At 40.8% G+C, this 27,824-nt stretch overlaps 1 protein-coding gene across 1 annotated transcript in view; it reads right to left on the bottom strand.

Annotated features, from left to right (window-relative positions):
* Positions 1-27,824, bottom strand: part of pde11a (phosphodiesterase 11a) — a 70,998-nt gene that overhangs the window by 23,428 nt on the left and 19,746 nt on the right. The window contains exons 6-13 of the mRNA XM_061724457.1: positions 27,665-27,797; positions 23,253-23,328; positions 11,640-11,707; positions 10,510-10,602; positions 9,629-9,679; positions 3,320-3,466; positions 3,062-3,169; positions 788-897 (exon numbers count right to left, since the gene is read on the bottom strand). Of these exons, the coding sequence (XP_061580441.1) occupies positions 788-897; positions 3,062-3,169; positions 3,320-3,466; positions 9,629-9,679; positions 10,510-10,602; positions 11,640-11,707; positions 23,253-23,328; positions 27,665-27,797 (786 nt within the window). The remainder of the gene's footprint in view (positions 1-787; positions 898-3,061; positions 3,170-3,319; positions 3,467-9,628; positions 9,680-10,509; positions 10,603-11,639; positions 11,708-23,252; positions 23,329-27,664; positions 27,798-27,824) is intronic.

Genomic DNA, 27,824 nt, shown 5'->3' with positions numbered 1-27,824 from the left:
GGATTGCCGACCCCTGGCATAGACCAAGACTAATCACCGTGAAATAAAACCATCTACCCTATTAAAGTATTTAGATATGTGTCGACGCTAAGGTGAGTGCATTGTTAAAAAATTAGAAATGTCAAAAATTGTGTCTTAGTTCTGATACTTTGGGATAATTCATTAATCTATTGTGACCTTTTTCAGCTTTCATCAGATTTCTCATAACTTTTCTACGGGATTAAAAACAGCCCTTTAAGTGAACTAAGCGAATCATCGCTGTTTACAGTTTCTTTGTTAAACACACTCTTATATACAGGACTGTCTCAGAAAATTTGAATATTGTGATAAAGTTCTTTATTTTCTGTAATGCAATTACAAAAACCAAAATGTCATACATTCTGGATTCATTACAAATCAACTGAAATATTGCAAGCCTTTTATTATTTTAATATTGCTGATTATGGCTTACAGATTAAGATTAAGATTCCCAGAATATTCAAATTTTTTGATTTTTCTTAAACTGTAAGCCATGATCAAGCAATATTAAAATAATAAAAGGCTTGCAATATTTCAGTTGATTTGTAATGAATCCAGAATGTATGACATTTTTGTTTTTGCAATTGCATTACAGAAAATCACAATATTCTAATTTTCTGAGACAGTCCTGTACAGTAAATCTAAAAACAACGTCCCCCTTGGCTCCTGCTGATCAGGGCTGGACATCTGCAAATACACTTTACACTTTAAACGGCGTCTAGGTGTCTGTGTCTTTATGTGCACACAAGGTGAGGGCAGGTACACTTACTTGGCCTGAAAAGCATTGTTGGTGCCCCTGTGATCCAGGTCGTGGCACACGCAACCGACTATAAGCGCTAAGATCTCCACCTCCGTCAGCATCTCCTGGAAGCCCGCCGTCTGATTGACAGGGAAAACAAACACACAGCAGAGCTGCATTACTCTATAAAGCTTTGAATGGAGATGGAGAAATAATCCAAAGCAAACTCATCCTGGAAAAAAAAAGGCAGTGTCTTGCTAAAATGCCATTGGGACTGCAGTGGCACAGCCACATATTCAGATTTATGGCTTGGATGAACGGGTTCTGGAGACCGTGTGCTGAGTGAGTCACCGTAGGTCATTGTGGGGATTGCAAAGGCCCCTCAGCTCACTCATTAAAACACATGGTGGAGGAACGGAGGGGCCCAGAACAACTTACACACCACTATTTCATTTCCCTCTGCCAACAAGCAATCCAGACACTGGGGACGCTGCATATTCATGCAGGACTGGACTAAAAGAACCACACTGTGACATTTGTATAAATGCACTCATGTGCATTTATACTATGTGCATGAGAGGACCTGATTAAGTAAAAAGAAATATATTACAAAATTCACTTGGGATCTCTTTAAACAAACAAATCTCACACAGAACTGGCTGTTAGTACAGTTAAAGATAGGAAGACTCAAAGTTTCAAACTATAAGGTTAGATCAAGGTCTGAAATGTAATAAACTACAGAAATAAATAGCATAATTTGAATAACCTCATTTACCGGCACTTAAAACAGAAAAGAATAATGCAGGTGTACGGTGAGACCACAGCGACCTGACATTATACATGATAAGTATAAGTTTGGTACATATACGGAGGCTCTGAAATAAGACGGAGACACGCTGCACATGGAGGCTGCTGCAGTCACTAAAAACCCAAACGATGTAAATTATTTATATGTTTGAAACACGTAAACCGAAGCATGAATATTTACACTGAATACCGTGTATCATTTTAACTCCTAAACCTAAAAATTTGTCTGTGAGAACCAGGTAGAGAAGTTAAAGGACAGTAGAAAGCAGTGCACGTTGATGAGAGTCTGTCACATGGCAGTCGGCGGGGTGACGCCTCCAACCACCTTTTTGTCTGTTTTTCATTTCCTTTGGGGAAAGATAATAATCCTTTTTAAATAAATGTTTTGGGGTTAAGTATTAAGGTTAGAAAGATATCTCAAATAAAGTGCTCGTCTGAACCCACTTGGGTTTGCTTACATAGTGGGACCGGGACACCTATTTTGGGCCCGTATCCACTCATCATTAATGTTCCTGAGCATAAACGGTGCCAGTAATTCACATGGGGCCCAACATGAACCCATGAACTACATTTTCATCTCAGATGGGCCTCGCACAGGGATGTTGTCTGGGTTGGAAGGTAACGCTTGGCGTCAACATTCATTTAAAACTGTGGGGAACGTGGAGAAGCTCATCAGGGCTTCTCATCCCCCAGTCCATGGCTGACGTACGGCGACAGCTTCATCAAGACCCCCCTCACCGTTCTCTCTGCAGCTGCTTCAGTGGAACATTTTTGAACGGTAATGCAAAATAACTCACAATTCACTTTTCCTTTTTTTTTCTTTCTTTTTTTGCAATGTCCAATAAATAATACCTCATGACACCGAAGCGGTGATGTAAATTTTTACATAATTTTATCATTTATCATAGATTTTTAGCTCTTTCCAGTTACAGTAGGTTTTAATTCATATATTTTTAAATATTGAGAGCAAACATGCCACCAAAATTTGTTCTTCTGTGTACTCATAGTGTGCATTTGAATGATAAAAAGTATATTTGGATAACTATGTCTAAAAAGTAAAAGCAAAATACTGCTTTTGTACTAACACATGAGTAATGCTGTGTGTATATTTTGTAGTTAAACACCTTTACACTAAATCATCTTCACTAAATAATTGATGACATTAATTAGTTTCATAGTGATTTCAGTGCATTATTTCTTGTAGCTTGCTCTTTTGTGCATTTTAACAGTTTAATCATAGACTACTGAATCAATGTTACTAATCTGCAGAGATATTTCTTCCTCTGTCTTGTTGTCACCCTGGTCTTCCGCCACCTCTCTGTCCAAAACGGTGCTGAATGGGTGCTCTGATGCATCGTGGTTATTATTTCTGTCAGTGATACATTGCACGGGGACCGTGTCGATGTTTACATCACCGTACCGTTCAGTCACAGCGCTCTAAACGCCTCGCTGTGTATCAGACGCAGCGCGCTTCAAAGGAGCAGCGTGGATATTTACCGTGAGCATGGCAAACATGCACTGGCAGACGTTGAAAGCGTGTCTCCAGTTGTGGTAGAGGACCATTCTGTAGTTTTTTCTGACAGTCAGCAGCCATCTGCATAGTGTCTGGGAGGCAAGTTGGGCAGAGAGAGAGAGAGGGAGGGAGACGAGCGCAGGGGTCAGCTGTCTTCATGATGATACATAACAGCATTCAGGGCAAATTCAATCAAGTATTCAAAAGAAATAAGCTGGAAAAATGAAAGTCAGTGGTCTCACCTCATAGTCGATCTTGAATTTCTGCACCATTCCTAACTCCATGAACATTCTCAGGGCTGCTGTTACCATGGCGTCAACGTCAAGGGAGAAATCATCAAAGGAGAGCTTATCGATGCCCAGCTCACAGACCAGAGGAATGTTCGCAGCCTGTTTAATTGTAAAAAAAACATAGAGGAGGGATGAGAATATGAGCCTACAGAGCAGAAGAGGACAGGGAGGTCAGTGGAAGCGGCATCATTTTCAGATCATATATGGAAATATGAAATCAGGCTAATTAAGACTCTGAGGCCTCATTTGGAGAGGCTTGAGATTAATGAGGGAGCTTTGCTGACGGAAGTCGCTGTTGTTTACTTCCAGAGCTCCTTGACGAATGCAGTTGTAGTGATCAACTTCTTTCGTTGTTGTTAAAACGAAAGCAAGATTCCAATTAACAGTATTCATTTCAACTATTTTGAGCAGGAAACCTCCTTCCCTGCCTCGTGTCAGGATTTATGAAGTGATCATTCAAGCTTTCAAACCTGCATTTTTCTCCTCGTAAGGAGCTCTTACCCACCTGCGCTACAGTTTCACTGCAGCTGTGTCTGTTTTCATTTCTCACAGCTCAACGTTTCCCTCACAAACATGCGGCTGTCGGTTCAGCAGGTACTCTCCATCTCTTAATTTACAGTCCCAGGTGACAAAGTGTCAGCCAGGTTTGTCACTGCAAGAGCACTCAATAAAGCTTCATATGTGGAGCAGTTATGAAAGAAGATCTGGGCTTGGAGGGGAGGGGGGGGGGTCGTGCACCGTGCTGAATGAGGGAGCTGAAAGATCACACGAGCACACCAGAGAGCAGGATTCCTACTACGCTGAGGTGGCCACAGGGGAAAATCCTGCACATGAAAGTGCCGGGAAAATGGGTCACGACTATATTTCAGAGACGTCATGCAAATTAAAAATGCAGATTGTCTATTTTTCTCATCTTTGTAAATAATGTATGGAGAATGATTGCTTATTGATTGAGGTAATCCATTTCAAACGCCACAATCAGTCTGATTTTTACCGGGGAATGGTCGACCCGTGTCTAAGATTGAAGAGGAAACAAAAAAAAAAAAAAGATTGAAGAGTTCCCCGGCAAACTTTCAAAATGAGATTCAGCAGAGCGGCCGCCGATAATTCCCCTCCGATGCCACAAAATCTTCTGTTATTTAACTTTTAAAATATTTGTTATTGAATACAGGTTGCACATCCAGGATTTAAAGGAGCTTGAGGCTCCTTTTAAGAAATGAGACTCTCTAGCGCCACCCTTCGCCACGACGGCCGTCGGGGGTACTGCAGCCAACAGTGAAGCCGGCACGGGAGAACGGGGAGAACGCACATGCAGCGTCATGTGACGTCACATCCGCAGCCCAGCGCGGGAAATTCAGGACCGAATTGCAGCACATTTTGCAGCACACAGCCTGTTCAAGGCAAAGGAGAGATACACTAGAGGGCTCATTCTTTTGGGTTTGGAACGCTTCATCTGACATTATTACTAGAAAACTTAAAATGTATACAGATTTTTTTCATAAATCTTGCCACAATCCGGCCTCAAGCTCCTTTAACATCAGATTTAACATCAGGATTTATTTAACATAAATCAACAATTTTTGAGGTATGACATAATTATACTTCCTTGCCTCAAACCAAAAAACGTAATCATCTTTAATTTTGCTAATTTTTTTTACAAACATTTTATCTGAAATGATTATTAGGTCTTGAGTTACATCAATAAAATCATTTTTAGGCAATTTTGCGCATCATTATCTCTATTGTTTAGCCAAGCAGAATAAAAGATATATTTAACCTGCTGTTAAATTAATTAAAATCTTTGAAAAGTGGTGGGTGAGTGTTATTATCGGCTTTCATCTAAATATAGCTGCAGCCCGCTGTTTTCCTTGAATGGAGAGCTGTTTTTGAGGTGTTTTATGGATTTATCTAATAAGCAAAAAAAAAAAAAAAAAAACCCAAGAAACAAACACGCATCAAAGATGCAGCGCTCGTCCCCTGCTGTAACACGCATGGTGAGGTTTACTCTGATAGAGAAGAAGGGAAGAAGGCTGGTGTATCCGGAGAAAAAAACCCACATGTGCACAGGGAAAACGAGAGATGAAGATGAGAGATGAAGCACTAATCGCCCCACCACTGTTGAGTCCGACGCATCTGTGTCAAAGAGCTTGGTCATCACTGCACAGGGGTGAGTAACTCCGCAACATGCAAGGAATTATCATTAACACAGTTTCATCTGTGTTGTTGACTTGCTACCGACCTTTTCTTTGGTCACATGATTTATTTTCGCGCTGTTTCTGTTGAAATTCATATGTGAATGTTGTCGTTAATGTATCATCAGTGCCAGTGAGTGGCGACATCTCATGTGATTCTGCATACATGATGGAGATTACAACGCTTTGAGATTATAATCTCAAAGCGTTACCTGACGCTTGAGTGTGGATTATTCTCCTCTTTTACCAAGGAATACCTTTATGTAAGTAGTTGTCTCACTGAAATCCTTTTTCTGTCAGAGAACACTGAAATCTTGACAGATCTGTACTTCCATTTATACCAGTGGACTAATTAAGATTCTATTTTTCAAATGTTTTAAATATTTACATCATCCATCCATCACCTCCCGCTGACCCGAGACCGGGGGCAGAAGTCTGAACAATGAGGCCCAGACCTCACTTTCCCCCGCCAGCTCCTCCACGAGGTGTTCCCAGGACAGAGAGAGATTATTTCTCCAGCATGTCTCGGGTATTCCCCGGGACCTCCTCCCGGTTGGACCTGACCAAAACCCCTCCCTCGGGAGGCATCCAGGAGGCATCCCCACCATCCCCACCTCAACTGGCTTCTCTTGATCCAAGTCTCTCCCGGACGACTGAACTTCTCCCCCAATCTCTGAAGGAGAGTCCAGTTTCCTGATGGAGGAAACTGTCCGGTTTTATTCTTCCTGTCGCTACCCACAGTTCACGACCATAGGTGAGAGTAGGAACGCAGATCGGTTCCACTCTCTGTTCACCCCAACAGACCGGTGAAGAGTCTGTATCACTGCAGGCGCTGCATCAATTAGGCCTGTGTTGAAAAAATCGATTTCCCAATTCTAAATCGATTCTCATATTAATTCCTAAAAATCGATTCATATGTCTAAAGATCGATTTTTTAAAAATATTTTTTCTTTTATTTATTTATGGTTTTTTTTTTTCATCATTACATTACAACTTTTGGTTATTTTTTTGTTTGTCACCAAAAAAGGAATGTTTTGTTGGACACGAGAATAACTGGTGCCATGTTTTTGCCTTTAAATATGTTTAAAGGTATGAAAACATTAAAGTGTTCAGTTATAATTGCATAAATTGTCTATATTTCATTACTTTATATAGGCTACTGTCTTGGGGTTACATTTGCAAAAAATGCTAAAAACCAAATTCTCAAAAATTAAAAACCAAAATAGACCGAAAATGGAACAAATAAAAACGGAATGTGGGAAAAAATAAAACCAATTTAATCCGTCTCTGTTTGCTGCCCTGGATCTGTTTGGTAATTCTGACCCAAGATGTTTCTGAAAGCAGTTCTATCAGCATTCTGGGAGCTGATTGGTCCTTACAGCATCATTAGCTGCCAATACTTGCTGTTGAATCTCAATATAATACTAGTAGTAATATTTTGCATAACTACAGTCATATAATTCATGCAACAGCTCAAAAAACAGTTTTAATAACATTAACCCAAATGAATATCGGAATCGAATCGAATCGGATCAAATCTTGATAATCGATTCTGAATCTTAAGAATCGGAATCGAATTGATTCTTGACATTTGAATCGATCCCCAGCCTTAGCATCAATCCAGCATAAATCCACCTCCACTTAAGGCAGGACCTGGTCCCAGACCCAGAGAGGGCTTTCCGCCTTTTTCTGACTGAGAACCATGATCCTGGATTTGGAGGTGCTGATTCTTGTGCCTGCTGCTTCACACTTGGCTGCAAACCGCTCCAGCGAGATCTGTAGATCACGACCGGATGAAGCCAACAGGACCACATCATCTGCCCAAAACAGAGAAGTGATCCTGAGGTCACCAAACCAAACCCCCTCTGCTCCTTGGCTGCACCTTGAAAAATAGACGGAGTCCAACCCTCACGGGAAACAAATCCGATTCACAACCGGCAAAGAACCAGGCCATCCCTCCGTTTGTACAGGGACTGAATAGCCCGTAACAAGGGACCCAGTAACCCCCCCCAAAGGACATCCAGGGAACGCGTTCAAATGCCTTCGCCAAGTCCACAAAGCCCATGTTGATTGGTTGGGCCAACTCCCACATCTCCTCCAGGACTCCAGCGAGGTGTCGAGATGATCCAGGGTTCCTGAACCTGCGTTGTTCCTCCTGCATCACATTTTAGTGCCACACGGTTTTCACGCAACCTGCTGTATTAATAGTCATGCAGAATCCAATATTTCAATATTCTCTGAGTGATAAAGGTGTGATTGGACTCCAAGCAATCCAGCTCAACTAAATGAGATAATCAAAGCTACAAATCCTTACTTTTACTAATAATACAGATTAGGGTTGGGCGATATGGACCAAAAGTCATATCTCGATATTTTCTAGCTGAATGGCAATACTCGATATATATCAATATTTTTTCTGTGCCATAATTGGGGTTTCCCCCAAAGCATTATAGCATAGCATCTCTGTTAGCTTCATTTTTTTCTGAGGCAAACCATTAAAAAAACAGTCAGTTTTAATACAATGCCTCGTGCCAAATGTCACACAGGTACCTTTATTAACAGAGGTCTGCACAATATCAAAATGTATAAAACAAATGAAATAAAAATAAACTGCCTGCATATATAGAATAAAAATGCTTCTTGAATAAAATAAAACAAATATCCCTTTCCTGCATAACAATTAAATTAAAATACACTGTGCAATTAATACAATGTAGTAGACAGTAACAGGCAGACTTTTCCACTGAGGTTGACAGTTGTGCAAATAACAAAACATTTGTGCAAATCTCAAATAAAACATTCAAGTCAATTTGTCACAAAATAAGCAATAACAAAATCATACATTTTTTTTTTTTTTTTTTTTTAAATCGATATAAACGATATTGTCTCGTACCATATCGCGTTTGAAAATATATCGATATATATTAAAATCTCGATATATCGCCCAGCCCTAATACAGATACATTTATGATAAGAAGAGTTTCTACTGATCACAGTAAAGTTCATGCCAGACTTTTGCACGCCTGCATCCACAAACAAACACACACACACACACACACACACACATATATATTTTACCACTTTGCCAAAAATAATCCATCTGCCTTTGAGGTCTGCTTAACATGTGTCGACTGCGATTTTGTCAAAAAAATATTTGCAAACCGATTTCATGCCGTTGGCCGCTGTGATTCCTGCTGGCCCTTTAAGGCAAAGCGACGTTTGTTTATGTCTCATCGCTGCCAAGGAAAGCTCTTGTACGAGTTCACTGAGGATGTCTCTGATCTTCAGTGGGTGAAATTGGGCTGAAAGCTGCGGGTCTTTTAGCGTTCGTCCTTTCTGCTTTCCGGACACTGTCAGAACAATACTATCATCAACTTCTGCATGGCTGCTCTCGTCCGAAGGTCTGTTTGCCTGCGTACCCTGAGCCGATCAGCCCTCGCTCCTTAAATATCACTTGTTATTCTGTCATTCTGCCTTTCAGACCCTCTCTCGTGTAACCCTCCTCCTCGTCCCGGTCTCCTCTTCATCTGGATTCTCCAGGGTGTCTTCACCCTCTTGTTAGTTCACTGCCACCAGGTTTTAAACTTGATGCAATTTCTTCTCTTGTTTGAAAAAGAATTTCTCATACACACCCGAGTAACAGCTGGACACATCTGTCAATGTTTTGCTCCACTTGATGTGTTTTATTTGACCCCATCACATACATTCATACATACATACTCCTTTCTGGTCTTCATGCTGATATTTGATTAGATCTATTTAAGTTTTTCTTTCTTTCTGAGCTTGTTAAAGCATGAATTAGTAGGAACCAGTTGATCTCATGATCATGTGATTATGGACTAAGGTCATTTCTATGCAACAGTATTTTCATGTCATTTGTTCATAATAACATAAACACTGGACATTGATATTATTGTCCTGTTAAGTATTGTTTACTGCTGTTAAAAAAGAAGAAATAAAGTCTATGCCATGTCTGAGGTTTAAAACATCTCCAGCGCTCAGTCAAATAACCTGAAAACCGCTGGGATCAAAGCTGACATAAACAATAAGAAAAGTAAATATCTGTTACCTTGAATTTGTCAACTTCTGTCTTGGAGCAAGTGGCGTGGTAAGACAAAACCTGCAGAAGAAAAAAAGGAAGAAATGGATGTCAGTCTTACTCAGCTCGAAATATTACACGGTGGCATGTGTGAGTGCAATTCCTGGATGAAGAAGTCGGCGCGTACATCTGGAACAGTTAGAGCAGCAATGTCAACACTGATCCCCCTCATTTCCCTGTGAGAAACACCTTGCACAGAGTTGCAGATGCTTATTTGATCATAAACGCTCATGTTTATTCAGGGACCCCAGAAGAAGTGCATACACACATTTATTCATGCTTCTTCTTCTTCTCTCAACGTAATGCCCTCTCATTGTCTAGTTATCTGTTCTCTGCTGTTCCCACTTTGAAGCACGGCTGCTTACGACTATAATACACCCAAAAGCTCCTATTGTAATCTAACGACACGCTGTAAAGGCTGACTAGTGCTGAATGGATACGTACTGCGGGGCAGATGAGGGATTGCTTTTCACTGCCTCTCATTAATTTTCAATAAAAGCTTTGTGAGAAGGTTATCTGCAAAGAGAGATCAGCACTTTTTCTTTTCTTTCATGCGTACATTCTTGTGGAAATATGGGACTAAAAAAAGAAACCAAGTACAAAGACTCCCTGAGAGAGCCAACGTGAGAAAAGGGCTTCTGTATTCTCAGTGTAGCAGCTGCCTTTACCTGGGAGTTCTGGGTAAACGTGTCACCCCTGAGCATTTGTTGACTATAAAGGAGAGTTATGGATGAGAAGAATAAATGGGTTGGGATGTTCAGCTTGAAATCATCTGAGGGACAGCATGAAGCGAACACAAACAACGCCATACGAAAGAGACAAAAAGACAAGATCAAAACTCGTTTTCTTACATCCAAAGCCACAGACTGCTTGGCCCAAGACTTTTTCACCTGGTCGTACATGATGGTGTTGTTGATGCCCAGTCCACAAAAGATCACAAACGCCTGAGAAATAAAAAAGAATAAAATTACCCATAGGATATATAGATGTGTATTTTGTGTGTGTGTATATATATATATATATATATATATATATATATATATATATATATATATATATATAGTACTCGAGTTGAGGGGGGATGAGGGGGGATGTTATCCCCCCCTGAAATAAAAACGGTCAAAATCATCCCCCCTGTAAAATTGCCATCCCCCCTTTCCATCCCTTATGTCATTTCATCAATGAATGTGGTTTTACTGCCATTTCAACATTTAGAGTCATCACCAGAAAAATAACACCAGAAAAATAACCTATTTGACCATTTTCTCCTGTTTCAAGTAAATTTTCACTTGAAATAAGTAGGAAAATCTGCCAGTGGGACAAGATTTATCTTCTTATTACAAGCAAAAAAATCTTGTTCCACTGGCAGATTTTTTTACTTATTTCAAGTGAAAAACTACTTGAAACAGGTGAACATTTCTGTTTTTTCCAGTGACGAGTCTTGATTTAAGTGTAATGAGATTTTTGTATTAAAATGAGACATTTTAACTAGAAATAAGACAAATATTCTTGTTAAGATTTTGAGTTTTTGCAGTGATCCATTTTACTTATCCTGTGAAGAACAGAGTCATATTGATAAGTTCAGAAAACTGTTTTTTATTGTTGTGTTTTGATGTATTTGATGTAAGCCCAGTGGATATTTAAAGCTTACAGAAGGCCGCATTTAACTGCTGCTATGTCATTCCTGCAGTGTTTCTGCAGGTCAGTGCTATTATTTGTAATATAATATATTATTTGTAATGAGCACAAATTATCTGTCCCCATATGATAAAATCCACCATCCCCTCTGATTTTTTTTTTTTACAACTCGAGTACTGGATATATATATATATATATATATATATACAGTACCGACCAAGAGTTTGGACACACCTTCTGATTCAAACAAATGGGGAAGTGTGTCCAAACTTTTGGTCTGTACTGAATATATATATATATATACAGTATATACATATAAAACAACCATAAACAAGTGCAATACCTCAAAGAGACGCTGATCTGCATCATCAAAGGGTTTCCCATCAAGCCTGTTCAGCACTTGAGCCACACCTGCAAAACCAAATCAGTTTATGGAAGACAAATGCTCTGAGCTTCTTACAGGTTAGTGCACATAAAGGTTGACACTATTTCCTGAGGTCTTAATAATATGTCTTTGACATGCTTTTGTCAGAATCACACACAGATTCAGTACAAAAGCACCCTTTTCGACCACATCTCTTCAGCTTATTTCTTATCAGACGGTTCCAGAGCGTGAAGTCAGCTCAACCTCCTTCTTCTGCTTCTTTTGAAAGCAGCATCTTTGTACCTCCCACTTCAGGAGTGATGTGAATTTGGCTGCAGATAGAGATGGAGGACCCGGATAATACTTGTGTAATCTGGGTCTGGTGTACTTGTACCCTGCACAACCGAATGGCTCACTGGATCAAAAAATCCAGGTGTTCAGGACATTTTTGATTACTTGCCTTGTCTCAAACATAATTACCCATTGAGGTCATGGGATGTAATCTTTTTTCTTACACTATAGATATCTTGTTTTAGGTAGTCGCATGAACATACTCTGCATGAATAAGTAATGTCCACTTTAATTTAGGAGTTTATTTTCTTATTTCTTTAGTCTTCATTTTTCAGTGCTATTGTTTTTCGTGTATTTTACCTGTTAGCAGCAAGTCTGTTCTTAAGTAATTTGATCTTGTTTCAAACATCTAAACAACAGCCACATCTAAACTGGAAAACAAGTAAAAACATCTTCTCTGCACAGGCAGATCATTTGTCTTGCTCTGAGTAATTTGTTCTCTGCGTGGACTGCAAAAACAGCCCCTCCAGAAATGAGCCTAATATTCATAAATCTAGTCAGAATTGTCCAATTGTAGGTAAGGCAAGTTTATTGGTATGGCACAATTCAACAACAAGGTGATTCAAAGTGCTTTACAGACATTAAAACGTAAATAAAAAGCATGATTTAAAATTTAAACAAAAAAGAAAGAAAGAAAAACAATAGAATTTTACAATGACATCAAAAAATAAAAATAAAAAGCATAATTTTTAAAAGCAAAGCAAAAATATCTTTGCCAATGGGGTAAGAAACATGTTCTTGACAAGAATTCTTAAAACTACCAAAAATAGTCTTAAATAGTGTTTAGTAATTTTGCATTTAGACATGGCTTTATTTATTTTTTAACTTTTCTAGAAATTATTTTTTGCAGCGCAGCTTTCATCGCTACCCTCACTGCGCCCTGGATGAAGACTCCCACCGTGTCTTGATTCTGTATCGTCTGTGATGTACGTTGAGCTCCGAGATGCATAAAAACTGAACCAGGAGTTGGGCTGATAATCTTAAATTGTAAAGTTGTGAAACTTTGTCTGTTTTTATTTGACACTTCTTGGTTGCACCTTGTTTTTCCACATTTCTTTTCTTACACAATCCCTTTCTTGTTTTCTGTTTAAGGCACTGTGCACGTGTGGCTTAATTGTGTCACTAAATAACCAACTGAATAAGAGGGAGCTATTAGAAAAATGAAGGTTTAAGAGGTTGAATTTACAGTTCATTAGAACAAAGGAAGAAACAATTGGTTTTGATTAAAGGAAAAGTAATTTATTTGTAAGTAATAACCTACTGCGGGTTGTTTGACCATAACAGAGCTGCCCAGACTTTATTTAAATTTCAATTAATGGATAAAAATTGATCACTAAAGCAGAAAAAAAACAGCTTTCATTATAATTAGGCTGATTTTAAAACACACATATTTTTCTCAAATGTGCTCCCTCTGTATTCAGACCTGATGAACTGCAAAAAAAAGCATAGGAAAGCATAATAAAGTCCAGAGGTCACCACTTTATTTTTAATTATGGCACACTCCTAAACTCAAAACTTTTTTCATTACAAAAAAAAACATACATATAGAAAAAGATATTAAAAAAGCACAATATTACTCTAGTTTCCAGCTTCGGTGCGAGCTTTTACACAGATGATCGATAGTGTTGTGCGACTGCACAATGCAGTTTATTCACTGGAGGCGATCCGTGGAAGGGGTGTCAAATTTTGCTTAGAGCTTCACAAACCCAGACCTGAGCCGCAACCAGCTCAGCACTGTGTTAACCCACGAGGATTTATCTCAAATAACCGAGCTGAACTCAAAGTCATCTTCATACACTGGGGTATTTATCTGAACAGGACACGCAGTGAAGGATTATTCACATTTTGTGGATCTGCACATCGTCCGTTAGCTCGCAGTAATGTGATTAATCAAAGCTGTACATGACCGGGTTAAGACGGCAACCATTAATTTCCTGAAATAAGTAACATAACAGGGGTTTGATAGGTAAAAAGCAACATTTACCAATTAAGAGGGGGTGACTTTTTACTCCCATCGTCAAAGCCGATGCCCTATTTTGCAATTAAAAAAAAAAAGATTTTGATCCAAATCTAGACCAAAATTTTATGAGCAGCAACTTTTCTTTTGTGCAATGTTACGAAGATCCATAAAATTAATCTATGGAGGTTCTGGTGTAAGTTAAAGTTTGAGGGAGTTTCAATTTTCAGCAAATCCCAGAGGTAAACCAGTAGCTGAACGATCTGGATCATTAAAATCAAACTGCAGACAGTTTGTGCAACAAAGGTTTTACATTTTCTTCAGATATTCAAGAAAAACCAAGACAGAAATTGCTTTTCACGCTGATCATATGACTACTACTATAACTACAGGCTTCATATTACAAAGTCCAGTTCCCTTTTTGTTACCCCCACCCCCTTACATGATGCTGTTTGTTTGTTTGCGTATCAGACCTCATCTGAAGTCTTTAGTACCTGATCATCGGGTCTTTTGTAGCTGCTGTCTCTTGGTTAACCGTGTGCTCTTTATGCCTCAGGCCCACGGCCACCACTGTTTCAGGCTGTCCACTCGTCACTCAGTCCAATCTGTCAAAATCATCCCTGATCTTTATTTCTGACCTTGAATTGAAATGACTAATCATTCATTGATCCCCAAAGGATTCATAAACTGTATAATTGCAGTGTAACTGAATAAAGTCAGTCTACAAACAGTTGAAAAGTTAGAAGTGTAGCAGTGAGAAAGGAGATGTTGAAATCTCCAGAGAGCTCCGTGAATGTATTAGGGGATGTTGTGTTTGTTGCCTGGCAACACCTGAGCTGATAACATCTCATGCAGCATTTGCAGGTAACACAAGTAAACCCTGCAGAAAAACATGAATGGAGAGTTAAAGTTAAAGGAGCTGTATGTAAGAGCAATAATAAAACGAATCATAAAATGACCCCGATATGTCAACAGACATTTAGAAATCATGTTCATTTCAAATACTTATGTCACTGACAACAGCACTCAAGCCAGGATATTCCAGTTTAAAAAGAGGAGTTGCAGCCCTCAACTGATGTTTATGTTGTCATTTTTTGTTTTGGCCTGAAGCTCCACCCTCCACCTATCTCCCAATCACCAAGTAAGTATTGTTTCTGAAGCTCCACCCTCCACCTATCTCCCAATCACCAAGTCAGTATTGTTTCTGAAGCTCCACCCTCCACCTATCTCCCAATCACCAAGTCAGTAATGTTTCGGCATCCGGGTTGCCAGCTCGGCTCTAATTATCGCAGCCATGGCAGCCTACGTTCCTGCTGCATTCTGCAGCCTACCTGGCAACCTCTGGTCGGGGGGAGGAGGGGGAGGGTACACGCCGCTCAACAATATTTTGAAAGTGACTGCAGTACCAGTTTTGGACATTTCTTACAGACGGCTCCTTTAATGAATAACTAGGGTGTAGAGCTCCTTCACAGTATCTGTTGCTTATGATCTATTTTCTACTCACTGACTTTCAATTCAAACTGACCTTTGACATCTCATATTCATACCACATTGACCCAAATAAAGGAAGAGGATTTTTTCCCCCTTCGATATATATGGTTTCGTCTAAACACATCAATAACAACTGTTGGAGATTTAAACAAAAAGTGCAGAAAGACGGTGAGGTATCCATTAAAGTGTGAGGAAACAAACAGAAGAGGTTTCGATTCTAACTTTAAGATGATGTCAAACCTGTCAAACAACTGCCCAGCAGTGAAAAGATGACATGGTCTCACAACGTGTTCTGTGCAGTGATGGAAAGTTCAAAAAAGGGATGTGACAGAAAAAAAGAGATGGACATCCCATCATTTTAGCCTTTACTCAGTTGAAAGCCCTAGAAAAAGACAGTTAAACACACCCTACACTGGGATTAAAGAGCGCCTGCATGGAGGACTCACTAACGCTTGCCCTCGGTAGCTTTCTTCCTTCTCTTCAGCCCATTTTGATTTTGGGAGTTTGTGCTCAATGCAAAGTGGTGCTTGGGTTTAGAAAAGCTCTGCTTGCCTGACTTCGTGATTACACATCACAGCAAATGTTGAATAAGGACAGAAATACCAGAAATACGTTTAAGCAGCACCGCATCTGAAAAGCATAGGATTTTGAAAGAAAAGTATTTTATCTAAACTTTATTTATTTATTTAATTATTATTAATTAATATATTTAATTGTATTCTAATGATGACTATTATTATTTTACATTTCATATTATATAATGTTCTTATCATTTTATGGCAGATTTCATTTTAGTTCTTAATTTCCAGTGTACAATTTGTGCTACATATATGTATGAAAAGTGCTTAATAAATAAAGTATGATTGATTGATTGATTGATTGTTTGTTTGTTTGTTTGTTTGTTTGTTTGTTTGTTTGTTTGTTTGTTTGTTTGATTGATTGATTGATTGATTGATTGATTGATTGATTGATTGATTGATTGATTGATTGATTGATTGATTGCTTGCTTGATTGGTTGATTGATTGATTGATTGATTGATTGATTGATTGATTGATTGATTGATTGATTGATTGATTGATTGATAATGGAAAAAAGTTCAGTAGAAAATATGAAGATGCAAAAAAAAGCCCTGACTTGTATTGTATCACGCTGCCACAAGTACCTACTACCAATACTCATTCAGTTAACTTAATGAGTCTGTAACTTTATAAAATCTTCACTGTACTCCAGGATCGCTGCCCCAAATCTTCTGTTGGGCTCAGCCCATGTGAAAATATGATGATGAATTCATGACATGTGCGATCGGAGGAACATTACATTGTCATCAAATTCCAGTGAAAGCCAGACCCGGCCTCCTTCCTGAAAGCAGAGTTTATGGCCATGCTGCTATCTTCTCGCTCAGGCCAATTTATAACCCTTGCGGCCTGGCTCGAGATGGTCTGCCTATGACCCCACTACACGGCCCCAGATCAAAGCAAGCAAGGAAAGTTTCTGCCAGAGAACAGAACCCCTGGGGTTTATGACACCTGGGGGGGTCGGACGCACCGGAGCCCAAACGCCAGGCCTCAACCGGCCGGGGGAGTGGGGGGCACTGCCTGCTGATCAGTCCCACCCCCAAGAGACTATAAAAAGGAGCAACCACCTGATGCTCTTTCTGCTTTTTTTCGTTTCTCTGCTTTTTCCGTTTTTCCGTTGCCACTCCTCATTTTTTTGGCATCAGGCCAAAACTTGGAGTTTAGCTCCAAGTTTTCTTTTTCTCTTTATTTTTCCTTTCCACTTTTTCATCTGCCCGGCCTTTTTGCCTGCTGGCAGAGGTGCAATTTTTCCTAGCCCGACTCTCGCATCCAACCAGCGCAGCATCTGCCCCGGGCACCCTGCCAGCCGACTCCGTGGGCGCCACCGCGGTAGAAAGGTCTTTCCCGGAGCATCCCGACATCGGGGCCCGGCGCCGACCGCCACAAAGGGCCACTGGAGACCGCCAAGCGCTGGTAATAAGGGTCGCCGGTCCTGCAATCCTGCCTGTGTTCCTTTTCCCCAGAGTCGGACGGGGCGAGACGGAGTCCCCCCCCCCGGGTGCGCGCAAGGAGCGTTATACTGCACCAACGGGCTGGACGCAACCCCCCTCCTACTTCTCCTCCTCAAACAGAGCGGCTGCTCTCTCACCTGCTGCAAAGTAAGAGGCAAATTAGTGTCTGGGCAGACTTAGTACAATTTATTTCGGTTGTTTTGATCCTGTTTATTGAGTTTATACATTGTGTGACGTATTGATTGTACTGTACGCCTGTTTACGTGAGCTTCAACCGCCGAGTGATCGGACCGCGGCTCCCGACTGTATCTCGGAGCGGGTGGGGCTTCACTCCCGATCCGGCGCGAGTAGGACCTGCGGCCGATCTACCACACCGGCCGTTAGAGCTCACAAACCCCCTTTTGGGTCCCCCGGCTGCGGTGTGACCACCTGCAGCCGCGCATCTGTGTGACGCGTCGGAGATCCCGCAGGCACGCCGGTGCGACGTCCAAGCGCGGTCCGCTGACCCGCTCCTCCGCCCCCCCCCCCTCTCTTCACTAAACCCGGTTGCGCGTCAGATCCACGTGGTGTTTCACCGTTGTTTTATTCGTGATCTGCTGCGCTTTCCGTCACATTTCCCCCACGGCTGTACTGCCGTGGTTCGCCTTCCGGGAGGCGTGTTCACATACCGCGGCCGTACCGCGGCGTGACCCGCCCCCAGACCGCGTGACGCGCAGCGTACGCTGCTCTGACGCATACACGCACACACCCACACACACACACACACACACACACACACACACACACACACACACACACACACACACACACACACACACACACACACACACACACACACACACACACACACACACACACACCAGTCTCCGCCCGGAGGATCCGAAGAACCCCCTTTTTCTTTCCTTTGTGATTTCCTGTCTCCGTTTGTGTAATTGAACCATCAGAATTTATTCGGAGTGTTGTTTACCAACTGTTTGACACTAGTGTGAATAAATTTCTGATCGAAAGAAGTCGTCTCTGTTTATTCTACGCATGTCTGCCGCCAAGGCTGGGTGACGAAGTGTGTGTTCGGATCTCACTCCTTCAATTAATAACTGGGTAATTATTAATAATTCTTGAATAAAATTATTAATAAGCCTTCGATAACTGATCAGCTTAGCTACCTGAGTTGCACAACACTTCTATCCTGTCGTCAACAATCATTCCCCTTCAACGAAGGAAGATCCTGTTCTGAACATCTTCCTCGGGTGACTGTGGGAACCGTCAATGGCTCCTACGTCGGTGTTAGTTTTTAGTCGCAGTCACTCCACTCACAACTCTGTAGCTTTGTGTCCTGCAAAGCTACTTAGTGGGAAGGGGCATACCCGGGTGGATGCCTCATTAGGCTAACAAAGTGTTAAGTTGAAGACAAAAATCATCCAGCCAGAGGAAAAGATGCAATCCGGTGTTTAATGAACCTCTACTGGGGGCTCTGTTGGTGATGTTGAACACACCGTGGATTTTAGTGCGTTAGCGGCAGACTCAGGCTGGAATAACGAGGCTCTCCGTGACATTTTCAGTCAGACGTGATGAGCCCTAATCCGTGGATGCATTAAAATACCCAACAATAAGAACAGACAAACGATTCCAAGAAGGATGCAGGAAGCTTCTTGTTCCTACTCACAAAAGCCCAAAACATACAGGAAGAGGCCGTCTTTAGGCTGGATTATGGTTCCGCTTTAAATCGACGCCGAGCGTGCGCCGCAGGTTGCGCTGCAATGAGCGCCCCACATCGCATGCCACGCCGTGTCTGACGTGCACCTCCCAAGAATTGTAACTACGCGTCAAGAGGTCGCAGACCAAACGCAGACCGAGAGGGCTGTGATTGGTTTGCTTGGTAGCAACGCATTTCCGGTTCGTGAAGCAGTCGTGAACTTTCAGCGCTCTTTTCTTCGTGTGTGTGATTTATTTATTTTTTTGGTTTCTTGCACAATAGTTGTCCTTATCTCTTTGATTCACTATGAACGGAAAAGTCGGATATACCGTTCAGGAAAAGAACGCACCTCCCTAGTGCTCGCGGGAGGTACTGCACCATGGTGAAATGGAGTGACAGAGAAGTCCGAAGGGTTCACGACGGCGTCACGGTGACGCCGTGTGCTCTGCGTTGGTGTAGCGCAGAACCATAATCCAGGCTTAACGCCTGCAAAACATCTAAGTACGAGTGTGAGTCCCGCAGGCATTCAGGATACTGTCTTGCAACATCTCCAAACTGCCCAAAAGACCAGGGTCATCTTTAAGGTTGGGAATACTGATGGGCCGCCCCAACGACACCTCATCTTTCAGATTTCACTGTTCAAACCAGTGCTAACAGGATTGGGAGTTGAAGCAAAATTGTTTGATAAATAAGTGATGTTTTAAGCTGCAATTCCATCTTTGATTTTAAATTCCCATGTTAATGGTTTAAATGGGGTAGTCACACATTTAACTGCTCCATGTAAGCTGACACAGTGTGGTTCTGTCTTGTCTCAACAAGCCCCCCCCCCACCTGTTGGGTCACCACTGGTTAGAGGTTCATAATGCAAACATAGATTGGAGGAGGGGTCGAGCAGTCAGCTGGGGTCATTTCCTCATATCCCTCCGCCACCCTCTGAAGAATCTAACCTCAATACCAAGCCAAGGCAGGACCCCAGACTTTTCCTAAAGAACAGGTTTTACCTTGTCCAGATCACAAACTTTATAACTCTGGAGTTCTTTTTCCCTTTGGCCATTTGTACAACTAACCTGAGGCAAGCCATGAAGATGTGTCCATGGAGAAGCACCAGCGCAATTGAACCACACAACCCTAAACATCACATCACCGATAGAATCGGTCTGTTGCCTCTTTTCGACCAACTAAAAATCAGTTCTGGTGCTAGGCCAGTGCCAGAGCCAGTTTCAATCAGGTTACTACTAAGAACTGAATTGCTTTTCCACTGGCTAGAGAGCGCCACAGAGCCAGGACCCTACGCCATTTATTAAGTCACCAAAGCGGAAGCAAGAAAATCCATAAAAGGAGCGTAAAATCAGAGTAACAGCAATGGAAATCGAATTTTGGTATGTGCAAACGCTGATCCTGGCCCTTCAAAATGCTGTTCGGGATCAGGTCAAAAGCTGGTGCTGAGTCTGGCACCGGCACCGAAATAGCACTGGAACCGCTTTGGACGAAAAGCCCTAATTGAAATCCAACAAGGATCCCAGCTTCACCAAACTGGAGGTCCAACACCTACGATCTTGTAAGTGAGGGGGACAAGCATGAAACCTTTTGAGTACATTGTCATGAATTTAGCCTCCCAAACTGCCCATCATCATTACAGGGAACAGATCCATTGTGTTCATCGAATCCTGCGAAGGTTGTTGGTGAATAAACTGTGTATTCGCTGTGTGCTCTGTGACCCTTAAAGCTCTTGCCAGTTTGCCCCGCCCCCACACACACACACACACACACACACACGCACACAAACACAGTATCACCCCATCCTGTCAGCTTCATTCATCGTCACTTTCTTACATCTGAATCTAAACTTTTGAATTCATCCCTTTTTTTAATCTCTCCCTCTCGGTCCAGTCCCTTGTGCTTTGAGATATTTCATTCTTTACTGAGTATTTTAATTTCATTTGAAAAAAAGTAATAATTATTGCAGGTTCAGCTGTTAAAAGTGGTGTTGGGGTGCTATTTTCTTTGTCTAAATTTAAATTTGGCATTAAACATCACATGTTTTGTTACATCTAATGTGGGTTATATTTTAGAGGAACCAGCTAGAATCTCCTCAGGTGAGATAAAGACATTCATTTTTCTAACTGAGTGTATCCTTGACTTGAGAATTTCATCTCTGCTGCTTTGTTTGCGTAATGATTTTTCGCTCAACGTCCTCAGGTGCCACCCACACAGTGCATTTCTTTCTTTTTTTTTCTCCCCTCAGTTTTCTGCTCTTCCTCTTTCCCTCTCCCCTGCCGGAGAAGTGCACTTACACCTACGCAAAGACGCACCCAAGATTGAACCAACCATCTACAACAGATACCCTGATCACTCTACACTCAAATCAAACTAATGACTTCCTGCATCGGATCTCCGCGGGCCGAGAGGCAAAGCTATCGTTGATCCTCATTGAAATATCCAGCACCAAAACCCTAAACGGTGATCAATGATTTATCAGCGTCTGTGTGGTCTTAGGTAGCGTTTCATTCAAAAATACAAAGTGCAGCCGCAGAAGAAGTTGTGGAGTGATGGTGCACCACAGCATGGATATATTTCATCACACACTTGCGCTCTCTGCTTGCATCTTTCATGTCGTTTCCTTTTTGTGGCACAAAGTTGCATACATTTTGCTAGTGGCAACTATAAGACTATCGTGAATGTGTGCAACCAAAATTATGTGGGCAGTTTTCATGTTTGATCTATTTGCATTAGCTCCAATTACCGGTAGCTCAAATCAGACATAATCAGGTGTAAAAACACATTTTCATAGACTTGTAGTCAAGACCGCCTAAACCGAGACCAAGACCTTGTAAACACAATACTGTAATTAAATACAGAGACACATGCAGATGCACCAAAACATAGATTAAATCAAATGCAAAATACAAATAGTTCACAAAACTGTACATTAACAAGAGGAAGAACTTGTTATCACAAGATTCTGCCACCTTGGTGTGCAACGGCATCTCAATTATCCAAGTCCGAGACATGGGGAGGCCGAGAGACCCGAGACCGTGACAAGACCAAGACCACAAAAAAGGGGCCAGTCACGAGAACTACAAGTCTACTATTTCAGTTGTGATAAATGCTTTGGGGGAACCTTTTTTTGTGTTTAAGCAATATATCTCTGCAAGTAAGGTTAGAAATAATGGAATGTTTTGGTGCTCAGTTCTGTGCATACTAGTCTTTTTTTCTCGCAGCTGTCTGCATATATATGGTGGGTTAGTGCTGAGTTTGGTAAAGGAGGTCCCTTTTTTTTAATATATATGTCATTAGATCTTGCAGCAGATGTAAGTTTTCCTGTGTATACATGAGAGTGAGGGTGTTTTCTGACCACTTATTCATGAAAACTCTTTTTGTGTTTAATCAATATATGTCTGGAAGTGAGGTTAGCAATAGCAGGAGGATTCAGCGCTCACTTCTGTGCATCCTAGTCTTATAACATACAACCAGTTTTTGATTAACTAGAATGGCAGTTACTAGCTGCACGAGTACCCAGCTTATCCACGTCTGCAAACAGTTTTTCCTCAAACGATACAGAAGCTGTTATAGCTACATATGAGGATTATTTTTGACCATACTATTTTTATAGTAATTTCCTTTTGTAGGGATCACAACATGTCATTGTGCAATATTGGTTGTCCTTCCTGATGCAACCTCCCAGGGCAATCTGCGGTTCAGCGAAATTGACATTTTGAATCTCAGTAGTTTTCTTTAAATCCCATGAGAGTCATTGTGGATGATTTTTTTCTACCAGTACCATGCAGAAACTGCCTAATGTTCTGTATTCTAGTCAAAATTGTCTTATTTTAAGCAAACATTTTCCCCACGTTGGGGTGAGAAACATTTCCTTGACTAAAATTATTAAAATCAGCAAAATAGTCTTAACAGTCATCAAAATTTTCTCGAAACACGACATTTTTTCTTTCTTAGAAATTAGTGTTTGCAGTGTATAACTCCAGTCATAGGCTTTCATGACCTTGGCCTTATCTCTGAGAAAATGAGTCTCAGCACATAGATTTGTGCAGAAGGAGGTTCCTTTGTTGACTTACCGATGATTTGGTGGTTGCAGTTCCAGATGGGGACACAAAGCACGGACCGGATGTGGAAATCAGAGAACTGGTCTGCCTGCAAAAAGTGGGAGCGCAGACACTGTATGACATAAGGATATATTATAATCATCGCGCATTAAAAACAAAACCTTCTCGATATTGAATTCATATTTTAGTTTTGAGTATAAAATAAGACTTTTGTATTGTTTCTGGGACCGGGTTCGCATTGAACACTAATGCCTTTCAAATTGAGGGATTTTAAGAACAAATGCATTTGCTTCAAAAGTCAGTTTTTAATTATGAGTAAAATGATTGAAAATGTTCAAAAATACAGTCCAGGCATCCAGGCCTTACCCCAAGCAGAACAATGGGGCTACAGTAATGTAAGAAGTGCAGTGTGCAGAGCAAGCAGCAACTTGTTATCTCCGCTCATTTCAGTGATGGCCACGCTCGTAGCTCTTCTGCCCAGCCAAGCGGCAGTGCTTATGTTATAAACAAGGGCACACTTTTAGATTTTTCTGCCACTGCTACTGAAGGTTGACCACGTCAAACGTGCGCCGCCTGCGGCGGAATGTGTGGACTGTTTAGATCCATGCAGCATCAGCGCCTGATGCTGCTGCCGCTGCTGATGCTGCTTCTGCTTTAACAAGACCTTTATCCGACGTATACAAACTGACAGCTGACAGCAACACGGTGCCGCTGAGGAGAAAAAATGAGTAAATGAATGCTGATCATGACAAAAAGACCACCTCCAGAGCAACTCAGCTTCACTCCTGCTTTTGAGGAGTTTTCAAACAGTTGAAATGATTGGCAGCTGCTTTAATCTTACTGTACTTAGTTTAGTTATCTTAATTGAGCAGTTATATACATATATATATATATAAGGCGTTAAGTCCAAGCTTGTTATTGTGTAGGATCTGGTAAGACTCCATGAAGTCTGATTCCATCGTAAGGTGTTAAAAGTATGCTTGAAAGTATTTCTAATTTTAAGGAAACATACTACTCTCGATCTAAACATATTTTTACTCCAATTAAATCTTCAAGACAAATAAGATCTTATAACAGAGGCTGCTCAGGCCAGAGAAATGAGAGCAACACGATCAGAGTTGGCCCTCTGAGGAGGTACAGCAGCGCTCTCACTTCAGCTTCACATTTTCCAGGAAAAATGCAAATATGTGTAAAACTCCTGGGGCAACTTTCACTGCATATCCATCATAAAAGAAGAATGTGCAGTGAAAATGAGCAAATGTTAAGTGTTGTTGTGTACACTTGAGCAATTTAAGCTTGATGTGATGAAGTGAAAATGGAAAACAAATGCAACCAGTGTAGCATACAACAAAACAATCAATCAGCTATAAGAATACAGCAGTCATTTATTTTCTCAAGTTGATGAAGTCATTATTATTTAAAAACTCTTATTTAACTGTGGATGTTATAAATAATTGCATAGGAAACTGGCTTTGTTGCAAAGGCTTTAAAAATGCAATCTATAGAAAAGAATGAAAGAACGATCACGCTAATGATGACAGTAGTCTATCACAGTATTTTAGGCCTCAAGTGTGTCTTAAATAAATAAATAATCCATTTGCATATATGTATCTTCTAACTGACCACCCTGAGGGCAAAAGGGGCATGCAGGCGCTGTGGTCATCTGGTGCGGATGGAGGAGGAGTGGCAGACGTCCTCCCGAAGCTCCAAGGCGTTCGAGGTAGGACCGTGCAATTAATCAAATTTTAGACATAATTTCAGTTTTGGCTCTCAACAATCTGAAGAATATTGTAACCAAGATAAAAAACAAATGTTTTTGACACATATTTTATCATTGGTTCTGAAACTAAGTTAGTAAATTGAATTACCTTCAGTAATACTGCTGGTCATTCTGGCCAAAAACAACAAAAAGGGATTATTTGAGCAGCTCAACCAGCCTGATTTCTATTTATTCATTTATTAAATTTTTTACTCTGAAGTTTTATTTCGTCCACAATTGAAGTTTACAGTGAAAAATTCAACATTTGCATGTTCAGTTCAATAAATGCAACATGCATCAATTATCTTCGGATAATAAAAATAATCGAGATTTCAGTGTTCACCAAAATAATTGTGATTATGATTGTTTTCCACGGTCAAGCAGCCATGGTTTGAGATGATTTTTAATCTCTACGGGTTCCTCCTCAATTTAGAGCTGATTTCTTCTGTTACTTTCTCCATTCAGCATTTCTTTATTTTGTTCATGATTCCTTTCCTACTTCACTTTGCAGAGTGTCAGATTCCTAGTCAGTAAAACTTCACTGTTGGTTTTATTGTCAAGCTAATTTAACTGGTAAACAATGCTTTTACGTGTAAATTTGAAATTATAAGAGAAGCCACAACTGTTTATGGCACCTGGTTGAACTGATTTGTATTCTTGAAGTCCCGTGAGATGACATTTGTCACAACATGTAGATAAAGATGAACGGAACTGAATTAAAAATTATAGTGAAAATCGGGCGCATGTATCACATTAACTTAAATTTACAATAAAGAACCATACGAGGAAACAAAACACATATGCAAACTTAGACACATAGTTTTAGTCATGAAACTACACAACTTTTTTTTTTTTTAATTTTCATCAGAATTTCATTGAAAAATTTAGGATCATCTGGAAGCTATTGAGATTTAGACAGAAGAAAAAGATGAAATTGTAGTTGTCCAGTCTAGAAGTAATGAATACATGGAGTGAATGATCTGTGTCACTCTGTATAGTCTAGGTCAGGGGTGCTCAATACGTCGATCGTGATCTACCAGTCGATCGCAAAGGTATTATTGGTAGATCGCGTGACATTTAAAAAATTGACGTCAATCTATCATCCATCCCGTCTTTTGATTGATATACAGGGCAGCCAATCAGATGACATCTGAATTTTGTCTGAGGTCATAGGTCGCTGCGCATGAGCAAACAACTGCGCTAAGTGCTAACTAACTAGCGAGCTTGTCAGCGAGTTATGGCCAGTTTTCAGCCTTTGGTTTTTTTCTAGGGCTGAAACGATTCCTCGAATAATTCGAGTAATTCGATTACAAAAAATGATAGAGGAATTTTCTGTGCCTCGAGGAATCGTTTAATTTCTTTTTTTTTTTTCGTTTAATTTCACCAGCTCAAATCCTCGTATTACGCCCGGACTACATTTAATGCGACACAACGCGCTGACGCTGCGCCATACATCCATGCGCTGCGCACGTTAAAGGGGGAAGAAAGAGGCGGCGGATATGTTTGTTTTGTAACATGCCGTGCTCAGGCAGTCTGCAATGGCCCAGGCGGGAGACACATGTAGTTCAGTGCTTAACTTTTATTTTTAATCCACGCTATATTCTTCTGGTCCGTTCTCTTATGTTCCCCCTCTAAAGCCAAAATTATTGTTCCGCGTTAAATCGACGCAGAGTCTACGCCGCTCTCCGGCGAGGGCGGAGAGCGCCGGTCCGGCTGGCGGTGCTGCGCTGCCGTACAGGCTCTCCACGGCTACGCCATAGCCTACGGCGTAGGGTACGCAGCGACGCGCACCATTCTGCATTGTTGTAACGCGGAACCATAAATCAGCCTTTACCCGGTACATAAACCTCTGTTCCCGCTACAGTTTTAACTAAAAGAAAAGGCAGAAAATGTCAGAAAAATAAAAACGTAATAAAGCTAACTGGGTAGTTTTCAATTTTAGGTCCATAGTCATTCATGGATAAAACAAGCAGCACTGGAGCCTAATGTGCTCCAATACAGCAGGGCTCATCATTTTATTTTGAACACTGCCAAAACTCTAACTTAAAACTTAACTAGAACTTCAAATTTGTTTGACACAAATAAAAGTTCAATTGAAACACGTGGGAAAAACACCTAACCTTTTAAGTTATGTGTGTTATCAGGTGCTATGGCATTTTTAGGTTAGAAATAAGAACATTTCTTGGTAAGATCCTTAGTTTTTTGAGTGAACATAGTTAATTGTGTTGTGTTGTGCAATATTGGCTCATGCGATATAAAGAATCCTCAATATATTTATAAATAAATATATGTTTTGCATTTTTTGTAGTAGGTGGTAGATCATTTTGACTTGATCATTTTATAAGTAGCTCTCATGCTGAAAAAGTGTGAGCACCCCTGGTCTAGGTGAAAGACAATGGGCCTAGAAAATAGCTTCAAGGCTGAATTAAAGCACATATAAAAAAATAAAACCCCATGGCGCAGAGAGTCTTCATTCATTGTTAATGAACAAAGATATCTTGAATAGTGTTTGTGGAAGAAAATTCAAACAGAACTGGAACTTAATGAATGAAACTACACAACATTTTCTAACACATGATGTGGTTTGTGATACAACCATGTAATCTGAGTATTTGATCTAATCTAAAACCAAACTATCTGATCATCTAGAATTCCAAAGTTGTACCTCAGCATCGAAGCGGGGATCCTGGTAGGCGTCACTGATGTTCACAGGGAGTCCCGTGGAGGCCACCAGCTCTGCAATGCTGTTGTTGATGAGCCAGTCCGAGTAAGACGATTTCTCCATGCTGTCTTTGAAACTAAGGCCAGAAAATAAGATCATTCAC

This window comes from Cololabis saira, chromosome 6, assembly GCF_033807715.1.
Source record: "Cololabis saira isolate AMF1-May2022 chromosome 6, fColSai1.1, whole genome shotgun sequence".
Classification (NCBI taxonomy): domain Eukaryota; kingdom Metazoa; phylum Chordata; class Actinopteri; order Beloniformes; family Belonidae; genus Cololabis; species Cololabis saira.
This window is presented reverse-complemented; position numbering and strand designations above follow the sequence as displayed.